The sequence below is a fragment of the Cervus canadensis genome, chromosome 6, assembly GCF_019320065.1.
Source record: "Cervus canadensis isolate Bull #8, Minnesota chromosome 6, ASM1932006v1, whole genome shotgun sequence".
In the NCBI taxonomy this organism is placed as follows: Eukaryota; Metazoa; Chordata; class Mammalia; order Artiodactyla; family Cervidae; genus Cervus; species Cervus canadensis.
The window spans coordinates 80,275,259-80,294,350 of record NC_057391.1 but is presented as its reverse complement, the minus strand read 5'-3'; the positions used below and the strand labels follow the sequence as shown (position 1 = coordinate 80,294,350).

The 19,092-nt window shown below is 52.0% G+C and overlaps 1 protein-coding gene across 5 annotated transcripts; it reads left to right on the top strand.

Annotated features, from left to right (window-relative positions):
- Positions 1-4,120: 4,120 nt before the first annotated feature.
- ABCD4 (ATP binding cassette subfamily D member 4) lies at positions 4,121-18,264 on the top strand. Of its 5 annotated transcripts, none has more exons than XR_006270122.1 (19): positions 4,121-4,261; positions 5,258-5,376; positions 5,513-5,640; positions 6,883-7,022; positions 8,303-8,419; positions 8,775-8,900; positions 9,543-9,593; positions 11,389-11,483; positions 11,714-11,835; positions 11,937-12,028; positions 12,198-12,287; positions 14,028-14,236; positions 14,413-14,504; positions 15,207-15,243; positions 15,625-15,674; positions 16,122-16,174; positions 16,556-16,632; positions 17,344-17,592; positions 17,751-17,783. XR_006270122.1 is itself a non-coding variant. In XM_043472540.1 (19 exons), the coding sequence occupies exons 1-19, from the start codon at positions 4,224-4,226 to the stop codon at positions 17,817-17,819; spliced, it is 1,821 nt and encodes a 606-aa protein (XP_043328475.1). In that variant the 5' UTR covers positions 4,121-4,223; the 3' UTR covers positions 17,820-18,264. The 5 variants fall into 5 exon arrangements, 4 of the variants coding, with proteins under 4 accessions (XP_043328475.1, XP_043328478.1, XP_043328476.1 ...); XM_043472540.1 differs by having other exon boundaries at positions 17,477-17,592; positions 17,751-18,264; XM_043472543.1 differs by lacking the exons at positions 5,258-5,376; positions 5,513-5,640 and having other exon boundaries at positions 17,477-17,592; positions 17,751-18,264.
- Positions 18,265-19,092: the final 828 nt, after the last annotated feature.

Here is a 19,092-nt window from a genome sequence, read left to right as displayed (position 1 = left end):
TGTTTGTTTCTAGGGTTTTGCTGTCACCCTACCACACCGCAGAAACATCCTCCAGACTAACCCTTTGTGCTCCTGCATCCATAGGAGAAGTCCTGGGAGTGAAATTACGGCATCTAAAGCTTAATACTTGCTACCAAATTACTTGGCTTTTTTTTTTCTTTAACCAATTTGTCTCCCTGTGTCTTTGTATGAGAGTGAGAAAGCAGCCCCAAGACTGGCAGCTGGAAAGGGGGAATTTCAGTTGTCCTAGTAAACAGTATGAGACAGTGGCCTGTGCGCTTTGTGAGGTCAGGGACTGTCTTGCTCAACTTTGTTCAACAAAGATTTACTGTGTCCTTATAGAGTGCTTCTGGACACGGTGGACATGGTCCTTGCCCTCCTGCAGCTGATAGTCTGTGGAGAGAGGCATTAATGAAGTAAACACACAAAATGAAAATATAATACCACGCTTCAGTAAGTACCTTAAGGAGAAAAACTGGGATGTTATGGGAAGGAATAATAGAGTCCTTCTTTAGAGAAGGTGGTTGGAGAGGACTTTCCTGAGAAGCGACATTACAGTGAAGACAGAAGGAAGAGTAGAAATGAACAGGAGGGAAGAAATGAACAGGAGGGAACAAGGTTGTCTCTTGGTGCCTTAAAAGGTTGGGGTGGATAGCGGAGCCAGGGCTCTAGAGGCTTTGGAACCACGGAAGGGTTTTAAGCAAGGTGTTGATCTGTTTTTGGCAGTCTCCCCTGGCTGTCATGTAGGAGCTGGATTAGAACAGCATCAAGAATCCAATTGGGGAAACCAGTTAGGAGGTTTCTGCAAACAGGAGAGAGATAAGAGTGGCTAGTCTAAGGTGATGGAAGAGGAAGCTATAGATTAAGAGTTTTAGACGACGTATCGATTGACTACAATGTGTAGAACTTATTTGGGTCTTTATTTTTTAAAAAACAGTAAAAAAAAAAAAAAAGGAAATATCACAGTTACAATGGGAAATTTTAACAGAGGTAGCTGATATTAAGAAATTATTTGTTTAAATGTTAGGTGTTTCATTAGGTTTCCACTACCCTACTTCAGGATTAAAGTGCTGGAAATTATTTAAAAGATAATTCAGAAATATAAATGGAAATATTAATGAATGCTGTGATATATAGAGCATTCTGTAAAGTTTAAAGTAATAAACAGTGTTAAGGGGCCCTGGGACAAACACCAAACCAGAATACTTTTGAGAGTGAAATGTGATGAGAGCTGTAAACAGGGATTTTCCTAGCAGGTTGAGGTTGTTTGCCTTGATACTTTGGTTGCCTTATTAATTTTTCAGAAACTGTCTCCTGGCATGTTTATTTTTTTGATTTTCAAAGTAACAAAGACATACTTCGGAAATCACACTTGAGACTAAGTGATGCTCTTGCCATGTCTAGAAATCACTTAGCTTTCCTCTCTCCCCTTTTCTCCATCCTGAGTTGGATGGCCCTCTCTATGGCTCTGAGACATTGGTTTTCAGTGCTGGGGGTGGGGGTGGGGTGAGACAAAGCTAGGGTTCTGCTCCTCTCCACCCCCACCATCCAAGGGACATTTGGCAGTGTCTGGAGACAGTCCTGGTTGGCGGATCTGGGGTAGTGCTGCTGGAATCTAGTGAGTAGAAGCCAGAGATACTGCTCAGTATCCTACCATACACAGGACAGTCTCTCCACTCCCCCAAGAAAGAACTGTCAGCCCCCAAAAGTCAATGATGCCAAAGCTGGGAAACCTTGCTGTGTGGTTCCATTGTCACAGCAGTTCACAAAGACAAGCAATACCGTCAGCTGGTTGACCTTCCCAGCTAAACTGTCAACTCCAAGGAGACAGGTGATACGTGTATCTTGTTGAGTGTTTGGAATATAGTTGACACTTAAGGACTGAAGGAAGGTGGAAAAGTACATCCAGATTCAAACTTAGGGCCCTGGGAGATCATGCTGCTCATCATCAGCCAGTTGACAAGCATTTCATTCATTCGACCTTTAACAAATATTTATTAAGCACTTACCTCACACCTAGTAGCAGTGTTTGAGGTACTGGGAATACATCAGTGAGCAAGACAGAGTTCCTGCTCAATGAAATGTATTCTTATAAAGGGAGACAAACAAAGCAAAGAAACAAGATGATTTCAGACAGGGATAAATATCATTAGGACAATAAAAGTGTAATGTAATAGTGAATGGCGGGGCAAGGACAGCATATTCTGGGTTGGGTGAGCAGCTGACATCCTATTGAACTGATGATGAGAATGAGCCAGTCAGGGAAAGCTTCAGGCTAGGGAGAAGAGTGATCCAGGCAAAGACCCTGAGACCAAAATAAAGTGGCCTGTTCAAGACCAAGGTGAGAGGACCTGATCACTTGTGCCATGGAAATGTTTGGATTTTATTCTAACTGAAATTGGAAGCCTGACTTATGTGGTTAAAAGATAACTCTAGGGAATTCCCTGAAAATCCAGTGGTTAGCACTCTGCCCTGTCACTGTGAGAGGGCAGGTTCAATTCCTGGTGGGAGAACTAAGATCCTGGAAAGCCTCACTGCACAGCGCTGTCAAAAAGAAAAAAAAATCATTCTGGCATCTTTGGAAGAAGGTATGAAACATGTATGAAGTGAAGTGAAAGTCACTCAGTCGTGTCCGACTCTTTGTGACCCCATGGACTATACAGTCCATGGAATTCTCCAGGCCAGAATATTGGAGTGGGTAGCCTTTCCCTTCTCTGGTGAAACATGTATCAGTTCAGTCGCTCAGTCGTGTCCAACTCTGCGACCTCCCATGGACTGTAGCACACCAGGCTTCCCTGTCCATCACCAACTCCGGGAGCTTACTCAGACTCATGTACACTGAGTCGGTGATGCCATCCAACCATGTCATCCTTTGTCACCCCCTTCTCCTCCTGCTTTCAATCTTTCCCAGCATCAGGGTCTTTTCCAATGAGTCAGTTCTTTACATCAGGTGGCCAAAGTATTGGAGTTTCAGCTTCAGCATCAGTCCTTCCAATGAATATTCAGGACTGATTTCCCTTAAGATTGACTGGTTGGATCTCCTTCTTGGACTCTCAAGAGTCTTCTCCAACACCACAGTTCAAAAGCATCAATTCTTCGGTGCTCAGCTTTCTTTATAGTCCAACTCTCACATCCATATATGACTACTGGAAAAACCATTGCTTTGACTAGACAAACATTGTTGGCAAAGTAATGTCTCTGCTTTTTAATATGCTGTCTAAGTTGGTCATAACTTTTCTTCCAAGGAGCAACCGTCTTTTAATTTCATGGCTGCAGTCACCATCTGCAGTGATATTGGAGCCCCAAAAAATCAAGTCTGTCACTGTTTCCATTGTTTCCCCATCTATTTGCCATGAAGTGATGGGACCAGATGCCATGATCTTAGTTTTCTGAACGTTGAGTTTTAAGCCAACTTTTTCACTCTTGTCTTTGATCTTCATCAAGAGGCTCTTTAATTCCTCTTTGCTTTCTGCCATAAGGGTGGTGTCATCTGCATATCTGAGGTCATTGATATTTCTCCAGCAATACTGATTCCAGCTTGTGCTTCATCCTGCCCGGCATTTCGCATGATGTATCCTGCATATAAATTAAATAAACAGGGTGACATTATACAGCCTTGACTACTCCTTTCCCGATTTGGAACCAGTCTGTTGTCCCATGTCCAGTTCTAACTGTTGCTTCTTGACCTGCATACAGATTTCTCAGGAGGCAGGTCAGGTGGTCTGGTATTCCCATCTCTTTCAGAATTTTCCAGTTTGTTGTGATTCACACAAAGACTTTGGCATAATCAAAAAAAAAAAAAAACACAAACAAAAAAAGGCTTTGGCGTAATCAATAAAGCAGAAGTAAATGTTTTTCTGGAACTCTCTTCCTTTTCCGATGATCCAACGGATGTTGACAATTTGACCTCTGGTTCCTGTATAATTCGAGTTAAAAATACTCCAGTCACAGTCTCCGCTGCTTCTTGCCTAAGGGGAAACTGTCCACATCCAGGAGAGGGCGCCCTAGGCGCCGGGTCGACTCTTTTAGAGAAGTCGGTCGCTTCCGGGAGCGGCGGCGTCGCCCTGCGCCTTCCTCTCTATCCGCCCGTCTCTGTGGTAGCCGGGTCCGGCCCCGCCCCGGCCCGGTGCCCCGCCCCTCCTCGGCAGGCCGCGCGCTCTACAGAATCTGCCAGGAGCCGACCCGGGGGTTGCCCGGCTCCCGCGTCGGTCAGATCCCTGCTCATGGCGATCCGGGGACCCGCGCCCCGGCCTGGCGGCAGGTTAGCAGGGCGGCTGGGGAGGACGGCCGGGCCTTGGGACGTCTTACTCGGGGCTGTTTGGGGAAAAGGTACAGCACCTTCCAACTTCATAACATGCTGTGATTTTTAAAAAACTTTTTATTCAACATTGTGTTTTTGAGATCATGCATGCTATTGTAATCTAGTTTTCACTTCTGAGTGCTGGGTGGTGCTACCTAAGGTCATTAGACCGCAGTTGACTTACACATTCTCCTAGTGATGGACACTTAGTGCTTAGATTTTTCTTTAGATTGTTCACCCCAGGGTAGGATGCTCGGTCACGCTTAATTCGGCTGCATTTGTTCTCCGGAGTGATCACACCCGGTTTCCCAACACCACTGCCTAAAGGTTCCTGTTCCCTGTCAACCACCGACCCCCACCCACCCAGTGTTTGGTATTGTTTGGGTTTTCTAATGTTTATCAACTTAATCAGTGTAAGGTGGTATTCCATTGTGTTAACTTTCCTCTTTCAAGTATTTGAATTTCCCCTTATTTATGTCCTTTTCCCACTTTTCTGTGGATTTCCTGTCTTTCTGACGCAGGAATTTCTTGTATGCGTAGATTTTATTACCTTTCCCTTCTCCGGAAAGTCTGCATCTGTGGCACTATGTTGAACAAAAGTACTTAATTCTAAGTTAAAGTTGTGAGTTTTCCTGCTTTTTAGTTTTTGGTTTGGGGGTCTTATTTGAGAATGGATGTAGCGGGTTTCCTTGTCTGTGACCAAAAAGAGGATGTGGCTAAAATTTCTTTATTAATTTAGCCATAGGTTTTTGGTAAATAACCTTTCATAGCATTTGTCAACTTAAAGAAATTCCTTTTTAATCCCCGGGTCTGTTCCCAGCCTACTGTCTTCAGCATTTGTAAGACATTCTTTCTTCATGGCCTCAGCCCCAACCCACAACAGGTGTAGAAAAGTTTAGTCACTGCTCTCTAAGGCTCCATTGTCCTCTTAGGCTTCTCTCTGCTTCTCTTCTTCAGACCCAGGTTAGGTCTGCAATTTCTCCAGCGGTTCCTGCAGATACAGAAAGTTTTATTTCCCTCTTGGTCATCACAGAATGCCTTGATGTTCCTGACCCTTTTGTGTGTGGCCCTACTGGGTGAGTGAATGAGCCCAGGCTCGTGGGGTCCTTTTCCTTCTGCGGGGTGTTGATGACACATGGATACAAGAAGAAGCCTTCCTCTGACTTTTCTCACCCCTCGTTACTGATTCCTGCCTCCTCCCCCTCCCGCCAGAACAACTGGTGATCTACCGGGTTGGCTTGATCCCCAGTCAGTACTTTGGAGTCCTAGGAAACAAAGACTTAAATGGATTTAAGACCCTGACGTTCCTGTCTGTTGTGCTCATCGTCCTCAACTCCATGGTAAGGTCTTCTCCCCACATCTCTCTTCCCCTCCAGCCTAGTATGATGTCTGACCAGTGCCTGGTGGGACTTAGTCATCAGGAAGCAGGAACCAAGCTGTGCGCGTGTGTTCCCTCCCTCTTCTGGGAACTCGGGGTCAGAACTCTAGGCAGGGCGTTGATCTTGCCTGTTGGCCCACATGAGACCAATTCCACAATTGTTTTAAGCTCTTGGAGCTCGGCCACAGGGTTCTGGTTTAATCAGAACTCTTGCTTCAGGGAGCTCAGAGCCCCTGAAAACCGGGCTTAGCAGCCAGAGCCGCTGCTGTCCTCTGACGCGCCGAGGCTGTGACTGGGCCTGGCACTTGTCCCATCTCCCAGCCTTTGCACCTGCTGCTTCCTCACGGAATGGCCTCCTCCCCCCACCCCTCATTCACTTGTTTAATGCCTGCTGACTTGCTGTCACCTCCTTCAGATCATCCTCAACTTTTCTTTCATGTCTCCTCCACCCAACTCCACCCCTTTGAATTGCTAATCTTTTTTTTTTTTTATTTTTTGCTGTACCTTGAGGCATGTGAGATCTTAGTTCCCTGACCAGGGATCAAACCTGGGGCCCCCTGCGTTGGGAGCTTGGAGTCTTAGCCATTGGACCACCAGGGAAGTCCCGCTAATCCTTTTGCGTTTACCTCTGCTCTAACACTCCTTACACCCTTGGGACTGTCTGTTGTTTCACTAGACTGTGACCTCACCGTTACCTCCCTCACCTTAGCATACGGAGGCTCCATAAATGATCAGTCAGGGCTCTGCCAGGACTCAAGCCATAAATGATCAGTCAGGGCTCTGCCAGGACTCAAGGCTAAAGCTCTCTGTCAGGCGCATCACCCGTTTTCTTGGGGAAGCCACTTCTCATCACACTTTTTCACTTCTGTTGGGTCTTCTGTCAGTAAGCACCTATGTATATAGAACCCTATTCCAGGTTTGGGGGGACAGAAAAATAAGAACAAATGGAAGAGAAGATACTGTCCCCAATCTCCAGAAGCACGTGGGGGCTGGAGGATCTTGCCTTTGGTGAAGGCATGAACACATGCGTGAAAGAGGAAGGGAGCAATCCCATGACTTGAGGCTTTAACAGGCCCCAGTGCTGAATGGACACCTGTTGGCTGGGACTGGTCGGCAGAGGCTTTCCGCCAGCCTGAGCTGGGAGCTGACGCTTGCAGGAAGAATGATGCGTCTCTCCCTTCCCCTTGTCTCCCCCACTGCTCAGCTCAAGAGCTTCGACCAGTTCACCTGCAACCTGCTGTATGTGAGCTGGAGGAAGGACCTCACCGAGCACCTCCACCGCCTCTACTTCCGGGGCCGCGTGTACTACACCCTCAACGTGCTGCGGGATGACGTCGATAACCCGTAGGCGCCCCCTGTCAGTCCTCACCACCCACTACGGGGTTCATCCATCTGGGATGACTCAGCCCAGGAGAGGCCCTGCTGGGACCTCATGAGGTCATCTGCAGTTATCTGCAAATGTTGTTGCCTGGAGCCATGCCACTGCGGGGAGGGTGCTCTGCATGCCTGAGGACAGGGAGCTGAAAGAAGAGGCCAAGAGCAGCTCTCTTTTGTCCATTTCATATCCTGGGCCTCCAAACAAGGCACCCCCAAGACAGAGAGAAAAGTCCTTGCTAGAAAAAAGCAAGAAAACCGGCGCTCTGATTTTCAACAGTAAAAAATTGCTGCTATCTAGGACTCAGTCTGTGATTCCAGTCCCCATTCTATCACCTCTCTTAGGTTCACTGAGTCCCAGGTTCCCTTACAGGTGAGGAAACTGAGGCCCAGAGAATGCAAGGGATTTGCCCAAGCTCACACCTTTCTGGGAGTTAAGAGTCATTGTGGCCTTGGTGTTGGGATGGGACGTGTGGAGTCTCTCTTCACACTCATTTCCTCCCCACTCACCACCCTTCCAAGCTCTTCGTTGCCTGAGGTCACCTTTCCTCAGCTTATGCGGAGCTGTGCAGCAAAGGCTCTTGGGAGGTCCTGATGCTTCTTTTTTTTTTTTTTAATTTATGTATTTATTTGGCTCCATTCGATCTTAGTTGAGGCATGCAAGCTTAGTCACCCTGTGGTATGTGGGATTTCAGTTCCCTGACTGGGGATCGAACCCATGTCCCCTTGCATTGGAAGGTGGATTCTCAACCACTGGACCACCAGAGAAGTCCTGCCCTGATGCCTCTTGACTTTCTCTTCTAGGCGTCTTCTCCGTGGCTGAACCCATACAGAGCTTCCACAGCCACATAGCTAAAATGGGGGGGGAGGCTCCGGTTCGTGAGGAAGAGGTTGGGAGGAGTGAGATAAGCCAGAGAGCTTCCCTAATCATCCAGAAACTCGGGTCACCCACCCTCAAGTCCTTCTTTGGTTCTGCTCGGAGCCAGCTCAGGCCCCTTGGGTGCTGGACCTTTCAGTTGCCATTTTTTTTCTGAGGGGTGGACTGAAGTGCCATAAGAAGCCACTCTCCACAACCCTGTTTGAAGATCCTAAGGGTCTCATTGCCTTTAGGAGACCAGCCCTTGTCTGGGTCCCTCTTCCCATGGGGTCGTTGCAAGGCAGGTTCAAAATCAGAGGTAACCTGGAACTACCTTAGCTCTCACCCCAAAGCCAGCTTCCTGGGTCCAGTCACTGTGTGTCGTTGGCTCCAGGGACCAGCGCATCAGCCAGGACGTGGAGCGGTTCTGTCGGCAACTCAGCAGCATGGCCAGCAAGCTGATCATCTCCCCCTTCACTCTGGTCTACTACACCTACCAGTGCTTCCGGAGGTGAAGCCTCTCCTCTTGCTGGCGTGCCTCCCATCCTTCCCTGCCCGCTGGTTCCCCCGAGTCCCTCACTCACATGCCAAAGGGAAGTCCGCTCTCCCGGGTCAGGGCCCAGAGAGGTCTTCCCTCCCTCCCACCTGCACCCCAGGAAGTCTTCCCATCTTGTCTGTTCGGGCCCCGGCCCTCCCTTTGGCCGTGTAGTGAGTCTCTGTCAAGGTACCGGGTGCTCCCACGTAGGAGCAGAGGCCCCACGGGGCTCTGAGATGGGACGGGGGCTGCCCAGAACGGGGGCAGGAGTCAGGGCCGAGGCCTGCGGGCATATGTCCCTCTCCACACCCTCCCTCCCTCCGCATTTCAGCACCGGCTGGCTCGGGCCTGTGAGCATCTTCGGGTATTTCATCCTGGGGACCGTGGTGAACAGAGTGTTGATGGGTCCCATTGTGGCAAAGCTGGTGCAGCAGGAGAAGCTGGAGGGGGACTTCAGGTGGGTCTCCCTTGCTCGGGGGTTCTGGGTCGGGCATAACGCGTAAGGAATGGGATCTGGAAAAAGGCTGCCTGAGTTTAAATCCCAGTTATGCCAGTCACTAGCCATGTGCTCTCGGGGGAGGTCTTTAACCTCTCTAAACTTCCATCTTCCTGTCTCTAAAATGGAGATGGTACTGTCCCCAGTGGAGAGAATCGTAAGGGGAATTAATGAGGTGATACATGAGCAGCAGTGAGAACGGTGACTGGTTGGCCCTCGGCACCATCATCCCTTGGCCTTCTCACGTGCTTCTGTTCCAGACGCCTTCATTCAAGTCAGCCCGTGGATCTGGGCCCTGCTCTGTGCTTCCTGGCCTCCTCCTTCAGACCCGGCCCTGGGAGGAGGAGGGGAAGTGGCAGGCATGCACCTGTCCTCTCTGGAGCTAGGCGAGGGGCTGCCCTGTCCGCAGGGCTCCTGCCACCCCACACAGGCCTGGGATTTCCCACCCTATGACAGTCCGGGGAAGGGTTAGGTTGAAGCAGCCACAGTGTTGAAGGGGAGCCGTGTTCCTCTTTGCCTGGGTGTCCTGTTGATCCAGGACTCTGAAAGCAGAGGGCCCCGTCCTGCCCACCGTCAGCACACATTTACCTCTGGTCCGCCCAGGTTCAAGCACATGCAGATCCGGGTGAATGCTGAGCCTGCTGCTTTTTTCAGGTGAGTCTCATGGAGATAATTGCCCATCTGCCTCATCAGAACTGATGGGGGAGATAGATGGCAGAGAGGGCCAGGTGAATCATACAACCCTCCCACCATCGCCAAGGCCAGGGGCCAGGCGTCCTCACACTTGGCCATGACCCTCTCCCCATGTCCCTCACTGTCGTTGTCTGCCTCATCCTTCTGTTAGTGAGTTTGCTTCTGAAATGAGTCGTTCCTCCTAGTGGTGTAACATGGGGCAGAATTTGCTCTAAGAGTGAAATGAGTGTCTGCTTCATCATCTTGCTGATGACTATAAGGCACTGCCTGTGCTTTTCTGTCTGTAAAAAAATGGCTTTCCACCAGTGCCCGAAGCCCAGTGATATCCACAGCTAATCCTGCATCTCTGTAGCAGGGGAGGGAGTGGAGCCTCTCAGATCAGAGGACCCGCTCCCCACAGACTCTGTCCTGACAGCCGTGTTGTGAAATCCCATTCCTTCCCCTGCGGCCACGGCAGGTCCCTGAACTCTGCCTCCTGTAAGGACTCTGGACTCTGTTTGGATTGATAGTAAGGGCCCAGAGGTTTGTGTTTAAGGAATGGAAGTTTGTCCTTGGGTCACCTGGTTCTAATAGCCCCGGGACTTTGCTCTTCTGTCCATCTCTGCTACAGTTTGTAGCTGCCACCACCTGGGGGGCACCAAGAGTTCTAGGAATCTATGAAAGAGGTTGAGGGGCTTCCCAGATGATGCTAGTGGTAAAGAGCCCACCTGTCAATGCAGGAGATGCAAGAGATGTGGGTTCCATCCCTGGGTTGGGAAGACCCTGGAGGGGGGTATCGCAACCCACTCCAGTACTCTTGCCTGGAGAATCCCATGGACAGAGGAGCCTGGCAGGCTATAGTCCATAGAGCCGCAGAGTTGGACATGACTGAAGCGACTTAGCATGCACTCAGCATGCCTGAGAGAGGTTTGTTGTGGGGAGCAGGTACAGCTGGACCTGTGCTAAATTGTTTTTGGATGGATTCTGCAACCTCTGCTCATGAAGCTTTGGGCTCCGGGGCAAGCAGGTTGGTTCTTGGGGCTCTGAGTTTGTTCTCCTGCAGCCTCTCTGTCCTTGATGCTAAATCTGAAACTCCTTCTCTGTCCTCCCCTAACCTTTCTGCCTGGAGAATTTCTGCTCATCCTTAAAGCTTGAAGTCACTGTTTCCTGGGTGCCTTCCCAGACTCCCTTAGTGATCAGGCCTGTTTGCTTCCATAGTCCTGCAGACACACAGCTTATGTAACACTTTCCGTATGTTCCAGGTGAAGAACGCATGCATTTGCCTGCCATCCTGCACTGGGAACTCCTCCCCTACAGGGACCGGTTCATCAACCTCTGTCTGGCTGACTAGCACCAAGCCTGCCACCTAGAGACTGCTTGGTGTATTGTTTAATAACAGCAGTTTTTTATCAGGAGCCACTCATATGCCTGGCACTTTAAATTCAGATATTTTCACGTTAGCCTATTACATTGATATTATAAGCTCCATCTCATAGATGAATAAACTGAGACTCAGAGGCTTAATAACCTGTCAGTGTTACCCAGCTAGTCACTGGCCAGAGCCAGAATTTGAACCAGGTCTGCCCACTCTATCTAAGAGTTGCTATTCTTTCTGCCGGCAATACCAGGCTGAATGAATGCAGCAATGGCTGACTGCTAGTGGCCCAAAAGGGTCTGCAGGAAAGATCACTTGGGTGGGCCTGGTCCCGAAAGGGGAGTGTGAGGAGCCTGGCAGAGGCTCTCTAGACCCCGTGGACATCCCAGCCTTTCTCATCAGGGCTGGGCACGTGGAGCACATGAGGACAGACCGCAGGCTGCAGCGACTCCTTCAGACCCAGAGGGAGCTGATGTCCAAGGAACTCTGGCTGTACAGTAGGTGCAGGGAGCCCAGGAGGCAGGAACCACGGGGCGGGGATAGTCCACGGCCACCCCCCACAAGCTCTTCCTCCCTCTCTGCACTGATCAGTTTGCCTTTGCTGTGAGTGTCCTCAGGAGAGTGAGGATTCGGGAAATCGCTTGATGCTGCTTGGCCTCTTCTTCCCCTTGGAGCACACATGCTCGATGCCAGGCTTCTCACTCTGGGTCTCTTGGGTCTTCCGCAGTTGGCATCAACATGTTTGACTATCTGGGCAGCATCCTGAGCTACGTCGTGATCGCAATCCCCATTTTCAGTGGCGTCTATGGAGATCTGAGCCCCACGGAGCTCAGCAGCCTGGTCAGCAAGGTGAGCCTCCCTCCTGGGGGCCCCGCCCCCGGTCACGCTTGCTCCCCTGCCCTTTGGCCTCAGAGTCAAGGCCTGGGCTCTCTGCCCTCTGTCTTGCCCAGAATGCCTTCGTGTGCATGTATCTCATCAGCTGCTTCAGCCAGCTCATCGACCTCTCCACCACACTCTCCGACGTGGCTGGCTACACACACAGGTGAGGCTGCCTTCAGCCCTGCCGGGTCCTGAGCAAAGTGTGTGCCGCTGGGAGAAGTAGCCAAGGGGGAAAAAAAGGAGCAGAAAAAACTCACCAAATACTCATGGGCGTGAGAGGAAGAAAGGAGGAAGGCCTTCACTGGGGCTTCAGGCTTTCACTTCTTGCCCAGGATCGGGGAGCTTCAGGAGACCCTGCTGGACATGACCCCGAAGTCACAGGATGGGGAGTTTCTGGATGAGAGCCAGTGGGACTTGGCCAGGTAAGCCCTGGGCCAGCAGCGTGGTGGTGGACCATGCGGGCCACGGAACCGCCCCGGAGCCCGGCCCTTTTCCGGCTGGGCAGGAGAGTCCAGTGGAGCAAATGAAAGAAACCCCTGTTGTGTGCAGGCGCGTTGTAAATGTTCACCATCTGCATCACTCTTGTGTCATCTGTGTTCATTTACACCATCCCCCCACCTGATGGAAGCAAAGTGCACACAGCCGCCTGGGTCTGAGTTATTGAAACTCTGAATAGCATCCCTCCTCTTCCTTTGTTCCCTCTTCCTCCCGCCGAGCCCTGCTGCACCCACCCCTTTCCTTGAGGCCTGTCTGTTCTTTGTCCCTGCTCGGGCCCAGAGGTGTCTTCATTCATGTATCCTTGCAGGCTCTGGGATGTTTCTGATCTTTCTGTGTATCGAGGATTTGTCTCATATCCTCACTTTTCTTGAGCAGATTACCTAACTGTTCTCAGTATCTTCATATCCATAAGGAAGATGTTCATGGAACCTTCGTCTTAGGGATGTCGTGGGGATCGGGTCTCCTAGTTCATAGGAGGTGGTTTGGACGGAGGCCCTAGAGTAAGCTTTGAAAAATGGAAACAGGCTAAATTTCAAGGACTACACTCAACTCTCTTCTTAGGAGCTAACACCTTAACTGTTGCCTCTGTTAAGAATGAAAACTTCATGCATCTCTGAAACCCCAGGACTGGGGTGGGCTACTGGGGCAGGGACTGTAGGAAACTGGAGTTGCTGTTCTGTGGGGAAGATGGGCACCCACGGAGAGCCAGAAGCTCCAGAACAGGTTAGTATTTCCATTCCCCTTCTGACCTTCAGTCACCCTGTGATGCTGTGAAAACCTCTTGACATTAGAACTGGACAGATGCAGCTCTGTGCCCCTGCGCCAGTTACTTAGCCACCAGACTCAGTTTCCTCATCTGCCAAGAGGGGATAACCGCTGTGGTGCATGGCTGGTAAGACTGGTTAAGATCAGTCAAGGGCAGGACTTGGCCCGGCCTGCCACGGAGCAGGTACCCAGACCACCTCTGTCCGTGTGCCAGGGCTACTGTAGGACACCCGTAGCTACCATAGCTACCCACCGTAAACTGGATAGCTTAAAGAGCCGATGTTTATTTCCTCATAGTTCTGGAGGCTGCAAGTCCACGGTCAAGGTGGCAGCAGTGTTGGTTTCTCCCCAGGCCTTGCTCCTTCACTTGCAGGCGGCTGCTTTCGCACGGCGTCCTTCCATGGCGTTTTCTCTGCTTGTGCACCCCTAGTGTGTCTCTCCCTCTTCTTAGAACAGCAGTCCTGCAGGATTAGGGCCCTACCCTCACGGCCTCATTTGAATGTACTCACCCCTGATAGCTCAGTTGGTAAAGAATCCACCTGCAATGCAGGAGACCCTGGTTCGATTCCTGGGTCGGGAAGATCCGCTGGAGAAGGGATAGGCTACCCACTCTAGTACTCTGGCCTGGAAAAGTCAATGGACTGTATAGTCCATGGGGTCACAAAGAGTTGGACATGACTGAGCAACTTTCACTTTCACCCCTTTAAAGACCCTGTCTCCAAATGCAGTCACCTTCTGAGGTACAGGGGTTGGAACTTCAGCATATTTCTGAGGCCACAGTTGAGCCCACGGCAGCCGCCCAGTCCAGAGGTGATTCTCCCCCAGGAGAAGGGGCTCCCCCACTCCCAGCAGCACTGAGTGCTTTTCTTCCCCCCGTCTCCTCCCTTCTCGGACCCCAGGGACCCGGGAGGGCCAGCGACAGAGCCAGCAGACACAGCTTTCCTCCTCGAGCGGGTCTGCATCTGCGCCCCCTCCTCTCACAAATCCTTAATCAAGGACCTGAGCCTGAAGATCTCTGAGGGGCAGAGCCTGCTCATCACAGGCAACACGGGCACCGGCAAGACCTCCTTGCTCCGGGTTCTGGGCGGCCTCTGGGCAAGCGCACGGGGTGAGGACCAGCCTGCCCTGTCTCTGAGCCAGCCTTGGCCTGGGGGGTTGGGGTGCATGTGTGTGCATGTGGGTATGTGTGTGCATCTGTCTGTAAGGATCAAGCCTCTTGGAGGAGAGTGAGGGGCAGTTACCTTTTGGAAGATGCCCAAACAAAGGTTTCTGTGGGCTCTGCAGGCTCAGTGCAGATGCTGGCGGACTTTGGACCCCACGGGGTGCTGTTCCTGCCCCAAAAGCCTTTCTTCACTGATGGGACCCTTCGGGAGCAGGTCAGCCCGGGGCCCACTCCTCCCACCCCACCCCCCAACCTGGCACCTGGTAGGCTGACAGGTCTCAGCTCTAGAGAGCTGGGGCAGCAGGTGGGACATAAATGAACCATGCCCAGCAAGTGAGGGCAAGGACCCCGAGGTCCAAGCCCACCTGGTAGCACCAACCACAGGTGCCAGCCCAGCGGGGCCGGCCCTGCTGTCCCTGGCCAGGGACTGGAGGTCTGAGCCTGGGGCGAGGGAGAGGGTTGGGGTGGGCATATAAATCAGCAGTGGGAGCTGTTAACCAGGTATGGGGAACAAGCAGGGTTCACTCTAGCAATTTTTAAAACAATGATAACACTACATCAGGTTGCTTTTTCTGGTTCCCACGCTCCAGCAGGTCTAAACGGTAGCTGATGGACCGCTCCTGTTTTATATTCACATCTGTGGGTCAGGCCATGTACTCAGGGCAGCTCCGGGAGGCAGGCTAACCTGTGCTGGCCATAAACCAAATATCACATGTGTTTGTTGAGCACCAGCTTGGATTCTGGGGGCCCTCCCTACTGTCTGCCAGCCCAGCCCCTCAGCCAGAGTGCTTCTTCCTCTCCTCGGGTCGAGAGGAGCCTGGTCTCTGGCGGTTCCTGTATCCAAGCAAGGGTGGGCTGTGTGCCATCCCACCTCTCCTTGGCCCTTACCCAGGCCGCTGTGGTTTTGTTTTATCAGGTGATATATCCCCTGAAGGAGATCTACCCAGACTCAGGTGAGCTGGGCCCCCTCGGGACACATCCCCCATCCCACCGTCTCTTCTCTGCCTGTTGGGGGAGGCCCCCAGCCAGGCTGCTGGTTTCTGGTTGGGTCCCCTCCACCACCTCCTCTGACTGGTTACTGTTTTGGGGTCTGTACCCTGACCTCATCTTGTTCTGTCTGCCCCCTGCAGAGGAGAGACACTCACGGGAGGGAAGGGATGGATCACGTCCTTCCCCAGCTCTTCCCTTGTTTATTAAGTGCCATCACCTGTCACTCAGAGCCCTGGCCCCCATTCTGGTGCCTCCACCTCTGCCCGCCCGCCCCTGCCGCCCCCTGTCATGATGCGCCCCATCTATTCTGGCCACCCAGAGGTGCTGACTTCTGTGTCTTGCAGGTTCTACCGATGATGAGAGGATCATGAGGTTCTTGGAGCTGGCAGGCCTGGTAAGTGAGGGCAAGGACCCTGAGGTCCAAGCCCACCTCGTAGCACCGACCACACAGGTGCTGGCTAGCAGGGCCAGACCTACTGTCCCTGGCCGGGGACTGGAGGTCTGAGCCTGGGGCGAGGGCAGGGAGGTTGGGGGTGGGCATATAAATCAGCAGTGGGAGCTGTTAGCCAGGTACGGGAAATAAGCAGCGATCACTCTGTTGCAATTTTGAAAACAATGATAACACCATGCCGGGTTGCTTTTGCTGGTTCCCACACTCCAGCAAGTCTAAAGAGTAGCTGATGGACTACCCCTCTCTGCCTGGGGCAGACTGCTCCCCCAGCCCCTGCTTGCTGTGCTGCCAGGGGTAGATGTATGTGGTGGGACTGAGGTGGTCCTCGGGATGGGAGGAGATAGGGATGAGCCCTTCCACAGACCCATCGTTCCCTCTGGTGTGTTACAGTCCAGCTTGGTGGCAAGGACAGAAGGTCTGGACCAGCAGGTCGATTGGAACTGGTAAGGAGGAGGTTGGCATGCTCCAGAGACAGCTCCCCCAAAGACAGTGGCTCCCAGGGGTCCTGGCAAGGGATGAACTGACTCCTGACCCCAAAGTCCAGGGCATTGCTGGCCCATTAGGGTCCCAGGGGTCCTGGCAAGGGATGAACTGACTCCTGACCCCAAATCCCAGGGTGTTGCTGGCCCATTAGGGGCCTGGTTCATATCCTTGCGTACAGAGTTTTGGCCTCGTCTCATGTGGGCAGTGGGGCTCTGGTGGGAAGTAGGGGCCCTGGGACAGTCTGTCTGCAGTGAGAGCCTCTTTCTGCCCAGGCCATTCTGTGCGGAAGCCAAGTTATATGCTCCTTCCTCCAGCCAGCCTCTCCCCCTCCCTTTCCACAGGTATGATGTTCTGTCCCCGGGAGAGATGCAGAGGCTCTCCTTTGCCCGGCTCTTCTACCTGCAGCCGAAGTACGCAGGTGAGGTTCGCGCTGTAGGTGCGCGTGCCATCCAGGTACCGTGTGCGCTCAAGGTGTAGCAGCGTGTTGTTCAAGTGTACCTGGAGAGTCATGGGTATGGGTAGGAGAACACAGCTGTGCCTGGCCAGGTGTCTCTGTCCCTGCTGAGGGGGACACCAGGACTCTGCCCATGAGGCAGCAGTGCTTGGCATCCTCAGGTATATATAAAACTGCTCAGTCGTGTCTGACTCTTTGTGACCCTTTGGACTGTAGCCCACCAGGCTCCTCTGTCCGTGGGATTCTCCAGGCAAGAATGCTGGAGTGAGTTGCCATTTCCTCCTCCAGGGAACCTTCCCACTCAGAGATCAGACCCGAGTCTCCTGTATCACAGGCAGATTCTTTACCACTGAGCCATCGGGGAAGCCTCCATATATTAAACTGCCGAGTCTTAAGCTTTCAGCCAGTGTTGCAGCTGGAGGCAGCCTTGAGAGGGCTTCTGATTTTGGTCCTCAGACTCTGCCATCTCCCCAGCTGTACCTGGCAGAGGGATGGCAGGTATGAACTTTACTAGGAACTAACGTCCTCGAGGGAACTAGGATTCCACGGATTGAGTGGTCCAAGGCAGTGGCTGGTATTCATCCATAGGAAGCTGAAGGATTTTGTCCTGCTGCTGGCAGTGGCTTCCCAAATGAAGCCTCTCCCTCTGTTCCTTTGGCCCATGGTCTCCCCAAGGCAGGGATCCTGGAAGGCAGAGCAGTTTTCAGCCTCTCATCAGGTCCCAGCCAGAGGTGGGCGTGGGTTGGAGGAGCAGCAGAGGTAGATGGACCGCAGGCCCCCACGTCTTCCTGCTGGGTTCTGTCCCCAGTGCTTGATGAAGCCACCAGTGCCCTGACCGAGGAGGTGGAGAGCGAGCTGTACCGCATCGGCCAGCAGCTGGGCATGACGTTCATCAGCGTGGGCCATCGGCGCAGCCTTGAGAAGGTACCCGTGCCCACAGGATGGCCCGAGGACCAGGAGGAACCCCAAGGCTGGACCTGGCGGGCGGCTAGCGGAATGGGTAGGGGGGATGGCAGAGTGGGCAGGGGGTCGATCACAGCCAGGGCAGCCTGATCACCGCCTGGCGGGGGGGTCTCTTGTAGTTTCACTCCTTGGTTCTGAGACTCTGTGGAGATGGAAGGTGGGAGCTGACCAGAATCAAAGTGGAATGAAGCCAAGGCTGGGCACCAGAAGGAGAGCCAGGCTCGGGAGGTCGGGTCCCCAGGAGAGACCAGGAGGGCTGGCGGGCGAGGAAGGAGCCCCAGGTTTGCCTCGCAGTGTGGGGAACGCTGGCGGCAGTGGGCTCAGCCCATGTGTGAGCCTCCACACCCCTCATCCTGCCAGCATGCCTCCTGCTACCTCAGACACCGCTTTGTACACTTGAAATGCTGATCACTGACGTATAACCTCAGATCGTGTTTTCTAAAGAAAACGTGGAAGTGTGGGATCTGTAAGAGATGAAGGGTCGAAATGGAAGAGTGTATTGGACTTGGGAGTCAAGCGATCCGGAAGTCTTTCAGATCACATCAATTTTTCCATAGGAGATTTTAAACTTTAATCAGCTACATAAATTTTATAACTTTTTTTAAAGAAAAGATAAACTTTTTTTTCAACTTGCGGCTTTCCTGTTTTCTCTTTCTTCGTCATAAGATGATCTTTATTTTTTTTATTTGTGGCCACACAGTACATATGTGGGATGTGGGATCCATGTGGGATCCTGTGGGATCCTGTATCCTCTGGGATACAGGATCTTAATTCTCCATCCAGGGATCAAATCCATGTCCCCTGTAGTGGATGTGCCGTGTCTTAACCACTGGACCACCGAGAGGTCCCTGAGATGATCTTTTTAGGTGACCCTCCAGACTTGTCTCTGAGACCCTGGAGGGCCAGAGCAGGACCCTCCATTGTGCTGAGCCTCCTGCCGCTGGTCCTTCACTGGCATCTCCCCAGCTGCCAGTTGTCCCTCAGCCACTAACCTCGAGGGCCCTTCTGCTGCTCTTATCTTAACCCAGATGAAAATGAATTTCTAATATTTTTAAGTTAACTTATTTCCTTAAATACATTTTTAAAGGAAAGTTTACACTTGATAGAAATAGAAAGTAACTAAAAATTAATAGAAATAGTGTTGTGAAATGACAGCCCGATACTGTGCCTACACATGAGACTTGCTGTCTGTACACAGGTTAAGAGATGTTAGCGTGGAGTCAGACACACTAGCCCCCAACTGAGACTTCCCCTTAATAGATGTGGGGAGATGGAATGAGAACCACAAGGCTACAAGGGATGATTTCCTCTGTATAAGACAGGGTTAGTTCATGCCTGTTGATACCAAACTGGAAATGATCCCAGACGTGGGGTGGGGTTCCAGACGTGGGGAGATGCTGCCCCGGGTAACAAGTCACCCCCCGCCCCCGCCCCATGGCTTAGCTGGCACAGAGGCCTGGA